General features: G+C 38.9%; 1 protein-coding gene across 1 annotated transcript in view; it reads left to right on the top strand.

The window, feature by feature from the left end:
* Positions 1-15,487, top strand: part of LOC127655540 (transforming growth factor beta-2 proprotein-like) — a 57,860-nt gene that overhangs the window by 28,178 nt on the left and 14,195 nt on the right. The window contains exon 2 of the mRNA XM_052143427.1: positions 7,725-7,888. Coding sequence (XP_051999387.1) covers positions 7,725-7,888 — 164 coding nt within the window. The remainder of the gene's footprint in view (positions 1-7,724; positions 7,889-15,487) is intronic.

Below are 15,487 nucleotides of genomic sequence, written 5' to 3'. Positions count from 1 at the left end.
AATGGGCCTCAAGTCTCTTCTGATAGTATAGTTGGATAAACAAAATCACCATTTAATATGGAGGAGACACAAACCAATTCTTTTTCATTTTGCTACTGCTACAGTACAAGCCAGACTACATTCAATTATGGGTTCACTTGCTGTGAATATAAACATTGTGCTGACCACATTATGTTTTTTGTAGCAAATTATTGGTAGCAGAGAGCAATGGAAATTCAAGAGATATTTAGAATCCAAAATAGTTCCTTTTCATATACAGCCCATTTGTTGTTTCAAGCTCCAAAAAGGACATAAAGGCAGCTTAAAAGTGATCCATATGAGTCGAGTGGCTTAATCCATGTCTTCTGAAGCCATGCAATTGCTTTCGGTGAAAAACAGACAAAATTTCAGTTCTTGATACAGCATAAGGGTGAGTAGATGATGAGAGAATTATAGCTTTTAATAAGTGGCACGTTTTTGTGTAGATAGAACATAGCTACAAACATTTTATAAAGGGTAAAGTTATTCATAGTCATGCTCTAAAGCTACTTTTTCACTGCATCCAGCAAGTGAGAGACAATAGACCAGAAGTCATTCATTTCTAACAGAGAGTTGTTGTTTTTTTGCATATGCAGAATCTAATTTCAGATCCAATTTGAGCTTTGGATGCAAAAAATATTTCAACTTGTGCAACTAGACTGCATGCGGACACACGTTTGGATGTGATGTATTCATTCAATGTTATGATCAGAAATATTTATGATATTTGTTTTAAACTTTATTCGAAACTCCTGGTATTTTGGCAGACTGGCTTTTGTAATTAAACGTGTGATTAAATGTGAACATTAGTCATTTATTTCTACACATGCAAAACCTTCATATATAAATGGTTTCTATGAATATGTAGTTATATTTGCTGAATTATTATTGATGTTGTCGGTGCTGTTGTTGCTGTTAATTATCATTGTAATTATAAAAACGGGGGCGAAATTAGTAACAATTACAACAATAAAAATTCTTAATAAATTAAAAATGATTAAAAAATGACTATTAAATAATTGTGAATAATAAAGTTCATCACAACTTCCACAAGGGGGCGAAAAGGCAGCTTAAAGGCTGACTTAAACTTCTGCGCCGAACACGCCATAGCCTGACGCGCACCGCTCCAAAAAAGTAACCACAACAGCTTTAAAAAAAGATATCTGAGGTAGCCTCGCATTTTCTCCAAGATTATTTTAAGATCTATGCAGCAGCAGGGGCCTGGGTAGCTCAGCGAGTAAAAACTCTGACTACCACACCTGGAGTCACGAATTCGAATCCAGAGTGACTCCAGTCAGGCTTCCTAATCAACCAAATTGGCCCGGTTGCTAGGGTGGGTAGAGTCAAGTTTGGTTAACATCCTCGTGGTCGCTATAATGTGGTTCTCTCTCTCAGTGGGGTGTGTGTATGCCGCAGAGAATAGCGTGAAGCCTCCACACGCGCTAGGTCTCCACGTGCTCAACAAGCCATGTGATAAGATGCATGGATTGACAGTCTCAGGCTATGTCTACATTAATCGGATACATTTGAAAATGGCGTTTTCATTTTATAACGCTCTCAGTCCACACTAACATTTTCAAGCGTTTCCAAAAGTTGCTCGTTCACACTGAAACGTATGAAAATGCTTAATCGTGTCACTGCGCATGCGGAAACTCCTCCTGCTACATGTACGTCTGAAAACCAATTGTCCTCGTGTTCCGTCGCCGAACACCAATTCCGAGTAAACTTCCTTTTCCCTTTGAAGTAATGCAATGTGAAGGTTGTACAAAGTGACATTTATTTTTTTCCCAGCATGGAATGTCAAAGTGTGCCAAAACATATATACATATTTTATTTAAGTGACTCAATAGTACAATAGTGTATAATTGTTTCAGGAATGAAGGCTTATTCTCTCAGTACATTAGCATTCAGCACTCTTGTAACGCCTCTCATCCAATCAGATTCAAGGAACTTATTGTTATATAATATGAAATATGATTATTAAAATATTATTAAATAAACAGCTTTGATATTGTAGTCATACTGCAACGATTAGCCCGTTACATTTGCTTTCTGCTCCACGTGACATCATTTCTGTTTTGTTTTATCTGGTTCTGCTGCAGAAGTTTGTTTAGACCACAGCAGCACCACATGTGGCCAATCATTTTTAATGTCAAGTTGTATAAATCAGCGGTTACGCAGTCTCTGCTACCGAATCTCTGTAAATCAAAAGTTTGCTTCCTGAGTCAGCCCATATTCCCCATCGGATTGAATGGTGTCAGGAAGCTGTGGTGTGTGGAGATTAGAAGTATCATTATCTGTATGTGTGCACTCGCTCGCATGCCTTCTCTTGTGTGTACACTCAGAAGAGCACGGTGTGGTTTTCAGTGAACCCTGCTCAAAGCGTCCAGTGTAGTGTCCAGCACAGCAGAGCCATTCATAGAGTCAAGACGCTCAGGGACAGTTCATGCAAACACTTCTCTTTAAGCTGACTCATTGGAAGTGTAACTTTTTTGTTGATGGATGAAGGAAGATTGAGAGAAGTGCGCTAGTCTTGGCCCTTCTGTACAGCTGGTCATAAAGACAAGTGTTAGTGTTAGTTTAGGTAGTGCTCCTCTTTTAATGTGATCACACTTGAACTAGAGGGAAGAAAAGAGAAATAGATGACTATCACAGCACTATACACAAAGTCAGTAGCTATGGCCATGAAGTTTTGATATTTTCGTGCAGGCGCATGCACAAAGTGCTAATGGGCTGGGTCAAGTGCAATTTATTTCTGAGGCTTTTCTCCGGCTATTATAAAGTCCATTCCCTGTCAAGCAACATTGATATAAATGAAGACTACCTATTCAAGAAGTTTGCACTGTAAATGAGCTGTATGCAGGGCATTAGACGAATAGACATGGACCATTGTGTCTTACCTTCTTTTGCACAATAAGTTCGTCCTTTGTGTGAACTCTCTCGCATTTGTCTTCCATCGTTCCAGTACTATGGTGTTTAATGGTGAAATACTACCGAGCATGTGCTGTCGGCTGTGCTGCTTCGAACTGCAATGTATGTATTGCATGTGTTCTCTATAGGTCTCTCTGGGACAGTTTTCTCTCACCCTGTGAGCACTTTTGTGTCTCACCTTCGGTCTTGATGGTGTTATGGGGTGCTTGAAACATGCTTTGCATCTCTCCCATTGTTCATCGTTTTGTAATGTATATTTTTTTGTGTGTTTGTTATGTTTTATGTTTAATTTCTGTACAGCGTCCTTGAGCTTTGGAAAGGCACTATACAAAATAAACATATTTTATTATTATTAATTATATTGATCTACAACACACATCATGGCTAGTATTAAAAGTGATCGAAAGCTCATTGATATCATATGCTGGAGAAATCCCCAAACTGCAAATGCAGGAACTGATTTTAGACTTTGCGCCAAGAATAGCTGTGGTTCTCAGACATCTTAGTACAACAACCCATTTCTCAGGAAAATGGCATTTAGCACTTTGTTGCACTTTATCTACATTCAATACACCTACAGTTTGTGCTCAAACACCCAGAGATAGCGCAAACACTCCCACCTACGCCCCCTTGTGCTTTTCACTAGCATGAAAATTGCGGTTAGAATTAGCACTTTCACGAAAATTGGATAAGACGTTGTGTATGGTCTTTGCGCGTAACGCTGTGCCTAGCATCTTTTGACGTTTGGAGACAGAGATATTGAGCATTACATTTATATTTATGCATTTGGCTGATGCCTTCATCCAAACCAATTTATAGTACATGTGTAATGGTAGCCAGATGTTACGTGATAGCGGTGCAGTGTGTAAACCTCACTCTTCTGGTCTTAAGAGACGCACTAGCGACGGAGGCTAGGGGCCATGACTTTTACTGCCTCCTTGTTTGCGCGTCCGACTCCCATGGCGGGGATGGCTTGTTCGAATCATGCTCGGGGGCGGGATGAGTAAGACTGGTGACACTACCGGTGCCGTGACCCGGATGGAAGTGAGATTTAGAGGGGTGAGTGGAACGGTAGCCAGATGGTATGTGATAGTTGTGCAGTGTCTACACCAGACACTATAATCAATGATGCTGTCTACCATGGAAGCGGCCCAAGTGACGAGTGAAGTTGTGGAAGTAGAGAATGCGGTGTTTTGGCAGGATGGTTTAAATAAATGCTTTTATTACATTGGGGATTACGTTTTGAGTTCTGGAATTTCCAGTATGTTTTTATAGTAGAATGACCACTTATATGTCAAAATATCAAGGAAAATGTGATTCCTCATTAAGAGACGCACTTGTGACCAAAGCTAGAGGCCATGGCATTTTTCCAGCCTCCTTGCTAGCAGATCCGACTCCAATGCTGGGGATCACCGCACGAGGGGGGGTTGGCGGCGTCGAATAGGACTGGTGACACATGCAAGATGTAACGTTTTAATTTTGTGTATTCCAACCTGGTCTCAATGGAAGACGTAATAATGGGATGAGTTGGTGAAATTGTACAAAATTGAATTTTGAAACTTTTTCTCCCATAAAATATAAACACACAAATGAATCATGTTCTTACGAGTTTTTCTAAGCGTAACCCCAACGTTAAACCTAACCGTGATTTTAATAGGAAGATTTGTTGATTGGTTGGTCTCTATGGGAATAGAAGTCTTACCTTTTTGTACAAGCCAAGTCATACGAGATCTTACAATTTTGACATATCGTACAAATTATTGCAAGGTGTCTTGAGAATATGGTGTTTATTCCCTGGGAATGACTTTGCTGTTCCTGTAGATCAATTTACCAATTGATCTACAGGAAACCACTGTGGCATCTATAACCTAAGGAAAGCTCTGATAGAACTTTTAATGGATTGGAAAGTCCATGATGTGTTTTGAGGGCATGAAAAAGAGATGTGCCAATTTGAAATCAAGCAAGAATACAACCAATTTTAGCTCCAGTGTGTAGATGCCCTTAGATAACTTTCCATCACAATGGGACACCGTTATTTTTAAACAGCCTAGCGTGTTCTTCTACACTTTTAAAAGCGAGAACCTACAAAGTCAGACAAAGAATTGTATTCTTTAGCTGTTTTGAAAACCAGCCTATGCACTGGCGCTATGAAGTACTCAGAAACCTAGAATGCACGAAGTAGCTCACCTAATAGAGCACAGCCAAGCATGCAAGCTGACACCCGAGACGAAAGTATCATGACACGAAATGACATAGTTGCTTCAGAAAATAATGCTTTTCATGTCGCATATGCTTTTAGAACACTATCAGTTATGATTAGGTATTGTTTTACGGTAAGGATGTCTGTTTTGTTTACCTCTCATTTGCTTTTAGGACACTGTCGGTTAGGTTTAGGCTAAAGTGTTAGCCTTAGGGAAGTGCGATTTTCTCGTTAAAACATTCATCTAATATTCACCTTAAAACCTTGTCTGATTACGACACCATTTCACACGCTTTTGCTGCTCCCTGCTAGACATTTCACTACAGCGAAACCTGTAATGTTGAACTACATTTTGCTAAAGTCCTGTAAAGTTCATGAATATACCTCTAAAGCCAACTATAAACTTTACATTTTCTAGCCAACTCAATAAACCTATGCTGTGAAAAATGATGCTTGATAAGGAGGGTTGTTATATGTTTGAACCAAAGAACCCTTTTCAATGAGGAACATTTAGTGGTGTTTCATACTTTGGTTTCTAGAAGTTCACAGTGCTACAAGTGGCAGAAGTTGAATAAACACCCTTACATGGACCGGAAATTCATAGAAGCATGTGCTCTTTTGACTTGTGTTCACATCTAGTCTACACACCCGTAAGGGATAACGCACAATCAAACAGGTCATTATCACAAACATTTCTTCTACAAAGCCTTTCTTTCACTCACTGCAGCTGCTAGATGTGTTCTTCAGGAACGTCCTGCTTGCATATGTTTATTAAACAATGTTAAGCTTCTCTAATCCCCGGCTTCTGTGCAGCGCTCAGGCGATCAATTTAGTCCTTCAAGCTTCGTCATACACGTCTAACATTGTCACACCACTGCACACATGTTTTCTCTCCGTGACCATAGAGCATACGAAGCCCATGCTAAGCGCACGCTTGTTACACATGGTTGGAGTTGTACGTGCATTGTGGTGTGTAATAGTTCTGTCTAATCAGAGTCCTGCATAACTGTGGACAGCTTTCGAGTAAACCGAGGATGTCGCTATGAGTCAAACGGTATCACTTTGCTGTAATTTATGCTGTGTCACGCCACCAGCTACCATATCCCACCGACGTTAGCTTACGCAGTTGTGCATCTGGCTTTGGTTGTCTTTGTTAATTTGTCGAGCTACTGTGTGGGGTGACGCTCTCATCTTGCTGTTCCGCACATGGTTTTCAGCACACACGGTTTGTGTACAAGGCCCTGTCAAAGCACATGACATTCACACATGGTTTTGAGTACTCTGTAAGTGTTGGGCTACTGGACTCACTCAGGAACCATATGGAACACGATCGGACCCCAGCTGACCCTCGCGTGACGGGTGTCTCTCTGTTGTTTCATCACTCTTTCAATTTAGAGACTACATCACTTCTCCATGTCTTGGACCGCTCCCTCCATGGAACTGTCAGATCTCGTCTTTTAAAAGCAGTGCTGTTACACTCAGTATTTCAGAGTGTAATAGCACTATCTTTAAAACCTATTGAACTTGAGCAGCAAAAAGGCATTTAAAGGAATATTCCGGGTTCAATGCAAGTTCAGCTCAATCGACAGAATTTGTGGCATAAAGTTGAATACCACAAAAAATTATTTGGCTCGTTCCTCTTTTAAAAAAAAGAAGCAAAAATCGGGGTTGCTGTGGCACATACAATGGAAGTGAATGGGGCCAATCGGTAAACAAAATCTGTTAAAATACTCTCTGTTGGATAAGTTTTGCCACAAGACATAAACAATATGCATGTTAACATGATTTTAGTGTGATAAAGTCACTTACTAACCTTTTCTGTGTAAAGTTATATCCAGTTTCACAACTTTGTTGTCACAATGATGTAATGCAGTAATCCCTAATACCCTAAAACGACCATAAAAACGGTTATATACAATTTTACAGCTCAAATAATACGACCATTTTAACAGAAGCATTAATGTAAATGCTTATATAAAATTATAATCATTACATTTCTGCCATTTAAATCCTCCAAAAATTGGCCCCATCCACTTCCATTGTAAGTGCCTCACTGTAACCTTGATTTTTAAAGGGACAAGACATTTTTTTTTTTTTTTTTTAGTAAACATTATTCCACAAATGCTGTTGATTGAGCTTAACTTTTAATAAACCTGAAGTATTCTGTTCAAGACAAAACATTGTTATTATAATAAAAGTACTATTATTATTTTTGTGCATTCAGCATTAGGCTCTCTGTGCCCCTAAACATACAAAACATAAAATGATTTGCAACAGAACATAAAGGCTTGCCCTTATTCAACAACTGCCAAGCATTTTTTTCAGACACTTTTATGAATGTGGATCTGCAACAAGTATTGAATGTTTTACTTGACCCCAAACTAATGACTGTATTACAAGAGCACTACAAGTGTTAACACTATATCAAGGCCAGGTCTTTTCCTGTGATTCAGTTGTTTGCCCTGTTGGAAGAACTAGCTTAGACCAGTATGAATTTCCATGCTTGTCCAGGCTGGACCATCATAGAGCACCACACATCAGTCTTGGTGGTAATGGTGTCCACTGTGTTTTCTAGATGTCATCTCTCCAAACCATTACAACCCGTACTTCAGGAGACTGATGTTTGACGTGAGCTCCATGGAGAAGAATGCCTCGAACCTGGTGAAGGCCGAGCTCAGGATTTTCAGACTGCAGAACCCAAAGGCTCGTGTGTCTGAACAGCGCATTGAGCTTTACCAGGTCAGTCCTCTCACAAATGAAAATTCTGTCATTATTTATAAACCCACATGTTGCTCAGATCTATATGACTTTCTTTCCTCTGCAGTGGTTGATCCTTTTTTTGCTTTCTTTGGAACTATTTTATTGTTCTACTGTGGGCAGATCAAAATGTATTATTTTACTATTTTTATATATATTGTTAAATTCTTTTTAGTCAGTTATGGTCATTAAAAATTACATGGCACTTCTTGAAAAGGTGTCCTGGTTATATTCCCCCCATTGGCCCATCTCAATCATGGCCTCCTAATAGTCCCATCACTAGTGAGCTCTGTCACTCTACTATCTCCTCTCCACCAATAGCTGGTGTGTGGTGAGTGTACTGGCACACTATGGCTGCCGTTGCATCATTCAGGTGTATGCTGCACACTGCTGGTGGTTGAGGAGAACCCCTTGTTAACTGTGTAAAGCGCTTTTGAGTGTAGTGTCAGAAAAGCACTATACAAATGTAACGTTCATTCATTCATTCATTTATTCAGTTGTTCCTAAAAAAGTCAAAAGAAAAATATATTTTAATCGCACATAAAGCCTGATACGGTAAAGAATCCGCTCAGCCGAAACACTTCTGTGAGACACTCGCTGAAATGTGGCTTTTCTTAAAGAGACAGTACCATTTTATCGCTTGTTCTACATAGCAATGTAAAGTCAATGTAAATACTTGTAAATACTATAAATTATGCATGTAAACAACAAATATGTAACAAAATATGTAATAAATGTGTAAATATTTAAAGGAGCACTCATACTGTATTAGGGTTGCGTGGTTTACTAACGAAGTATCGCAATACCAAAAAAATGTAAAAGGCGCAATATCATCTTGTTGCTAATTTCAGTACCATATGACAGTATGCTTTCATTAGGAAAACAATATGAGATGTGGCAGTTTTGAGATTAAATCAATGACATATTGAAAATAAAATAAAAACCTCTGGATATGTTCAAATGTGATCATTTAACAGCAGAATTATGTTATTTAATTAGATAATGTACAGTCACATGTGCTGCACGCTACAGAATGACAAGAGGTGCCATTTTGTTCATCTGCTTCACACACACAAACGGGTGTACGCATACACTCACACAAATGCAACACGCACTATTGGTGCTTCATTTTCATGCAGTGTGTTTACAGTATAAATGGTTGTTAACACTTAAATGAACTTCTCCGGTGCAGCTCGGATATTTCAGCTCGAGAGTCACGATGGGATTATCCCAGCACTAATGGGAAGCTTGATATACCTTAACTCAATTTTTTTTTTTTATCAAAGCTGTATATATCAATTTGATTAAACATGACATTTAATTAAACAGTTAACATGAATCATTTAAAAATTAAAACAGAAAACACATCATTTGTATCTGTAAGACTTTATGCAGTTCTTATAAATTAGTAATTTTTTTATATTTCTATATTTTTTATAGATTTTAAATTTGTGTTATTTCATAAAAAATCTGAGGCTTTTTATTTGTTGATTATAGTATTGATTTAGTATCGATACTGAGGTACCAGGGCTGGCATCGTACCGAAGTCAAAATGTGGCTATCGGAGCAACCCTATACTGTATATTTCTTTCAATTTGTAATAGCTGCATTACACTTACATGTCTTGTCTGATGAGTAAACACTAAAATGTCTAGTCACAGGCAATTCTTTCTCCAATGAGTCCTTACAGGGTTGCAAAGACACATTTAGGTGGCCAAGTGTACATGTGATATGCAGACCTACACTCTAAAAAATAGTTTTTTGGCTGAATTGATTCAATCATGGACAGTGGTTCCAAATGTTTGAAATGAGTTTTCTTAACTTAAAATTACTATGTAATCTCAACACAAAAACTTACCAACGTAGTTCAATTGGCTAAACCCAACAAAATTAGACTTGTCAATGTAACTCAAATAAATCTCTTTTATCTCTTTATGTACTAACTAGTGAAAGTGAATGTTAGCATGCTAAACACATGCTGGTTGAAAGCACTATACAGTGTAGTTGAGTAATTATGCTATGGTTTGCACAAGATTTGCTCAACGAAGCGAGCGATCAATTTCATGTGCAATATCAACCTGTCCTCATCATTAGCTCAAGCTCCACTCTTCACAATAATGATAATCCCCAAAACTCCAACATAACAGCAACTCTTCTAAATCTCAGCATAACAAAACTTTAAACATGAACAAGTGTCCCCTTTTATATTCATCTTGCATATAAACACATAAAATTACACAAAAATTAAAATTTTCTCTCCCTATTGATTCCCATGCAGAGCATGCTGGGAAAGGAAATCCCCTGTCCAGCTTCATCACGCCACAAAATGTATTTATGTAGTCCAACAATTGAAATGGATAGAATGCAGTGAAATCAAGTTGGGACTGAATATTCTAGAATTGTGTTGCTTATTTCACTTTATGTAAACTGAACAAGCATCAAAGATCGTTTTTTTGAGTGTAATGGGATTGCAATCCGATCAGTAAAAATGCATGAATTGACCAAGTGTAAATACCCCCTAAAATTGAAGTAACTCAATATTAACTTATTTTTCCTAAAATTTGTGCCTACAGCCGAATCTTGCTTGTGACCCGGAGCATGCAAAGAGGCAAATTAAACGTCATCAACAGTGCTTCACTTCCACAAGTTTGGCCAGATTGATTTCACATTAATTGAGAATCATACTAGAGTTCACATGAGTTAAAAAAAACTGCTTTCACACCTACCAAACCATCCAAACTCTGACCTCAGTGTCCACACCAAAACATCTAGTGTGAAAGCGTGAGAAATTGCACTTTTTAATCTCTCTTCTCCTCGTCTTTGCTCGTATGTGCGTACAGTATATCTATCTTAGTGGTGCCATACGGCTCTGGGACATCGATCAGGAGGGTTTTATGTGCGTGTGGAGAGAAGTGAAGGTGGAATGCTGTTTGGTGATTTAGAGTTCGGAGGGTCTCGAGGGCAGAGTAAAATCCCAGTGCTGTCGGGGTCTGTGCTCCCACCTGCCTCTCCATTTAACCTTACTCCCCTCCTCTCTGTTCATGTGTCAGGGTCTGTCCTGACAGGTGCAGTAAACACGAGCACACTAACACTGAGATGGTGAATGTGTTACAGAGACTTTAAAAGAAGTTTGCAAGCAAGAGTGAGTTTTTTATTATTCACTTTGTAGCTTATCAAATAAAAACAGTCATAATTAAAGAGTTCTTCAAATATCGGGGAAAAAGCAGTTTGGAAAAGTGGAGAAAAAAATCATTATTGCCAAATTTAAAAGAACAGATCTGTCAGGGGAAAAGTAATTTAATTACTTTGTACTCTAGTTACTTTGTAGACATGGTATTTACAGACCTACAAGGATTAGCAAAACACAACATGTATATCTGGTTTCATTTATGTCTGCCAATTTGACTTTTTCAGACTTCCCCTTGACTGTTGGTCCAATTTGTTCACAATTTTGCATGTATCATCTAGAAACCCTCATGACAAAAATTTCAAAGGAATTTTGATTTGTCAAATAATTTAAAAGATATCAGCCAGTTAATGTATACATTAGGTTGTGGCCCAAATTCTCTTATCAAGCTATATCTTCTTTACAATATGTTTATTCAACATATATTTCATTACTTTTTGTCATGAGAGTCTCTAAATGATACATGCAACATTTTGTGCAAATCCGACCAACTGTCTAGGAGGACTTTGAAAAAGTTGTTTTTTCAGAAAACTCAAATCCTGCTATATTTGGTGTCTTCAAGAATTTGATGCCCAGACACTTTTAGGGCAGAACAAGAAAAGAACTACAAATACAATAGGGTTCCAGCACGTTTGGTGCTTGAGCCCCTAAATATAGTATAATATAATAAATTTAATTATTATATGGATATTAGTCTGAATATTATAACATACTATATACTTTAGTATATGTAAATCTGTAATGATGACTAAAATAATCAACGTATACCCTTTGACAACTGAACAACATTAAATGATTCATAGGTTTTTGTGATGTTAGGAAATAGTGTATAATACACTATTATTCAATGTTGTTCAGTAGCGGATCCTGGCATAGGCGATATAGGCAGACACTTAGGGTGGCAACGCTCTATGGGGCAGCACCCCGCACAGAGCTTGCAAGATTGCGATAGGAGAAAGGCGCTCCGGCAGGCTACTCAGCCTTAAAGGCTCTAAATGATTATGAATGTTTTCTTACATTATGAACAATCTCGCCTAGGGCACCAAGTAAGCCAGAATTGCCACTGATGTTGTTCAATAAGATATATTATACTGAGAGCCTGAAAGTTTGCTATAATTACAAGTAGTATCTTGCGTAGCTTAGCATGCTAATAAGTTAGCTGGCTAACTGCAATGTAACTGAGAACATAATGAGAGACATTTTTTATTTGACCATTTGTAGCTTTGGTTAAATAATGTAATATGTATATAAGGGAGAACAGGGCTTAGATGAGAGCCTAAAATTCTATGATTGTTTGTAATAATACAAGTAGTATCTTGCATAGTTTAGCAGGCTAATGAGTTAGCTTGCTAACTGCAATGTAACTGAGAACACAAAGAGAGATCATTTTTTAGTTTGACCATTTGTAGCTTTGGTTACATAATGTAATTTGTATTATAATGTAATTGAATCCAGTGCTATAGTTGCCAGTGACTATTTCTTAGGTTAGGTTTATTTTTTAAAGTCAGTTTCTATATAAACTGCCTTAAAGTCTAAAAAGTACAACACAAACAATTAGCCCATTTACATGCACTCCAATACGGCGATAACTTCCAAAACTCTGCTTATTTAAAAAATCAGACAAACTAAGGAACCCATGTTTACATGAGATTTGAAAAAATGGTGCTATTCTCTGCTTTTGACGTCATACCATGAAGAGTCAAATGCACAACACTTGCACACATTGGATAAGCCAGTAAGAATGGCGTTAAAGGTGTTTTTTTATTATGACTTTTTATCCCCTTTTCTCCCCAATTTGGAACGCCCAATTCCCACTACTTTAGTAGGTCCTCGTGGTGGTGCGGTTTCTCACCTCAAATCCAGGTGGCGGAGGACATATCTTAGTTGCCTCCGCTTCTGAGACCGTCAATCTGCACATCTTATCATGTGGCCTGTTGTGCATGACACACCGGAGACTCGCAGCATGTGGAGGCTCAAGCTACTCTCCGCAATCCTTGCCACGTGCCCCATTGAGCCACTAATCGTGACCACTAGGATGTTTCCCCTTGTGACTCTACCCTCCCTAGCAACCGGCCGTCAATAATCGCTGAGCTACACAGGCCCCTGCCTTAAAGATGTTTACATGCATCACGAAATCGTGGCAATGGGCAAAAATCTACCTGTGTCGATCAGTTTATTCTTACACCGTTTATGACCTTTCACAAATAAAGGAACACAGTTTAATGCGTTTACATGATGTTGTTGACTTATTAAGCATAATCAGTGTAAGAACGTGCACGCTTCTATAATATAAAAGCATGACAGTGCCATACATCACTGTGGCAGGGCGGAGGGCGGGGCCGGGTAGTGATCCTACGCATCCGGTCCCGTATTAGGCTAATTATGCCTCCGTGAGAGTTAAAGGTCGACTGCAGAGGTTCATGCGGGAGAGAGAGATCGTTTACAGACATGTCCGTCGTGTGTGTTTATGTTGTCGTTTAAGTTGATCATTAAAACTATTATTTATATTGTAAAGCCGGTTCTCGCCTCCTCCTTTCCATTGATCCCTTTACAACCACAAAAACATACATTTGTTAATAAAGATTGTGCAGAATAAACAATGATTGCCTGATGTTTGCATTGCTCATGTGACCTTACTATTCATATAATCTCCATGTATGTTTTGAAGACTAACTTTACTAGAATCTTTTCACCACAGACTTTGATCATTTGGGAACCACTGTTTTAAATGTTTTACATTTTTGGATTATAGACTCCCAATTTGAGTGGAATGATTGGGTAAGTGTTCACCGCTGAATATGAATATGGCAAAATACATCCCAGACATGATTTTGAATTTCTGGGTTCTTTATCTGATATTAATATAATTTACATACGTAAAAACCAACAGCAACAAAAATGGAAATGTTACCTTGTAATGTTTGGTTGTCATTAATAAATCATAGTACTTCAATCTGCTTCTCTATATCATTTTGAACACTCTTATCACACAGACCAGCAATTATTGTTCAAATGCAAACAGGAAATGAACATATGTAACCGGAACAGATGGAACAGAGCCTTATTGCTTAGTCACAGTACTATTTTGCCTGGAACAGTAAAATCTCATTGTAAAACCAGTTAAAGCTGAAAACAGTCGAATATACTAAGGGCCATCATTACTTTGGCAAAGGAAGCTGAACCCCAAAAGAGGCTTTAGAGACACCTGGCAGTCCAAGGCCCCACTTTCCCAGTCCATAATTCAGCCCGGTGAAGTTATCACATTTGTTAACACTGTTTTAGTTTATATCTATAATTCAGCTCTGCTGTTAAACCAATCAAGTGTTATTGCAGTTCAGCAGTAAGATTTATCTCCATATCAACAGTTCTGTTTTTTGTTGTGTTGTGTTTATTTGTACCAAATACCCCAAAAGCCCCTTCACTGGTTAAGCGACCCCTGTAGCTCCATTCGAAGAATCTTACAATTAGTATCTTCATCTTGGCCTCTGTCTATACCTCTCCGTCCCATGGCCTGGTGGAGAGAAGCAGAGCCATTGGAGTGTTGCAGCTGAAGCAGTGTTTTATACATTAAGAGGTGTACAGTCCAATGTAAACACACAGCCCTGAAGGACAGAGGAATAACAGTGCACCCTGTCCAGCATCTGTTTCCGCCACCACAGCCTCTCCAAGCATTTCTCAGCCCTGGCTAATCAATCAGGAAGCCTCCAATGGGAGAAAGGGATGGGGGTAGTAGAGCAGAGGAGCTCATCATTTGAACTGCTATTTGAGGCACGAGAGAGGGTACCATTTTAAGCAGGGTGAATGGGGGCAGGCATATACAGTAAAGTGCAACAGTAATCGGCTATTGGTTCCAGAGGTATTTTCTCTATCACTTTCTCCATATGGATACCTAATAAATCTTCAATTTGATAGCCTCTTTTCTACCATTGCCCCAAATGGTTACTGTAGATGATGTATGCCGTTCTGTACCAATCTGGGTTATATTTCCATTGTTGTGCTACAGAGACTGGTGTGCGGAGAGTGACTCAGCCATGCTTCCTAAGCAACCAATTGGCCCAGTTGCTAGGGTGGGTAGAGTTGGTTTAACCTCTGTGTGGTTGCTATAATGTGGTTCGCTCTCGGTGGAGCGCGGGACGAATAGTGTGAGCCTCCACACGCGCTAACATGCTCAACAAGCCACGTGATGAGATGCGCAGATTGATGGTCTCAGACGCGGAGATTCGTCTGAGATGGTCTCAACTGAGATTCATCCTGCACCACCCGGATTAAGGCGAGTCACTACGCCACCACGAGGACTTAGAGCACATTGCGAATTCTGCATGCCAAACTGGGGAGAAAAGGGGAGAAAATCAAAAAAGGAAAATTATTGGTTAGTCATCATTTTTACAGGTATA

The sequence above is a fragment of the Xyrauchen texanus genome, chromosome 15 (genome assembly GCF_025860055.1).
Source record: "Xyrauchen texanus isolate HMW12.3.18 chromosome 15, RBS_HiC_50CHRs, whole genome shotgun sequence".
Taxonomy (NCBI): Eukaryota; Metazoa; Chordata; class Actinopteri; order Cypriniformes; family Catostomidae; genus Xyrauchen; species Xyrauchen texanus.
This window is presented reverse-complemented; position numbering and strand designations above follow the sequence as displayed.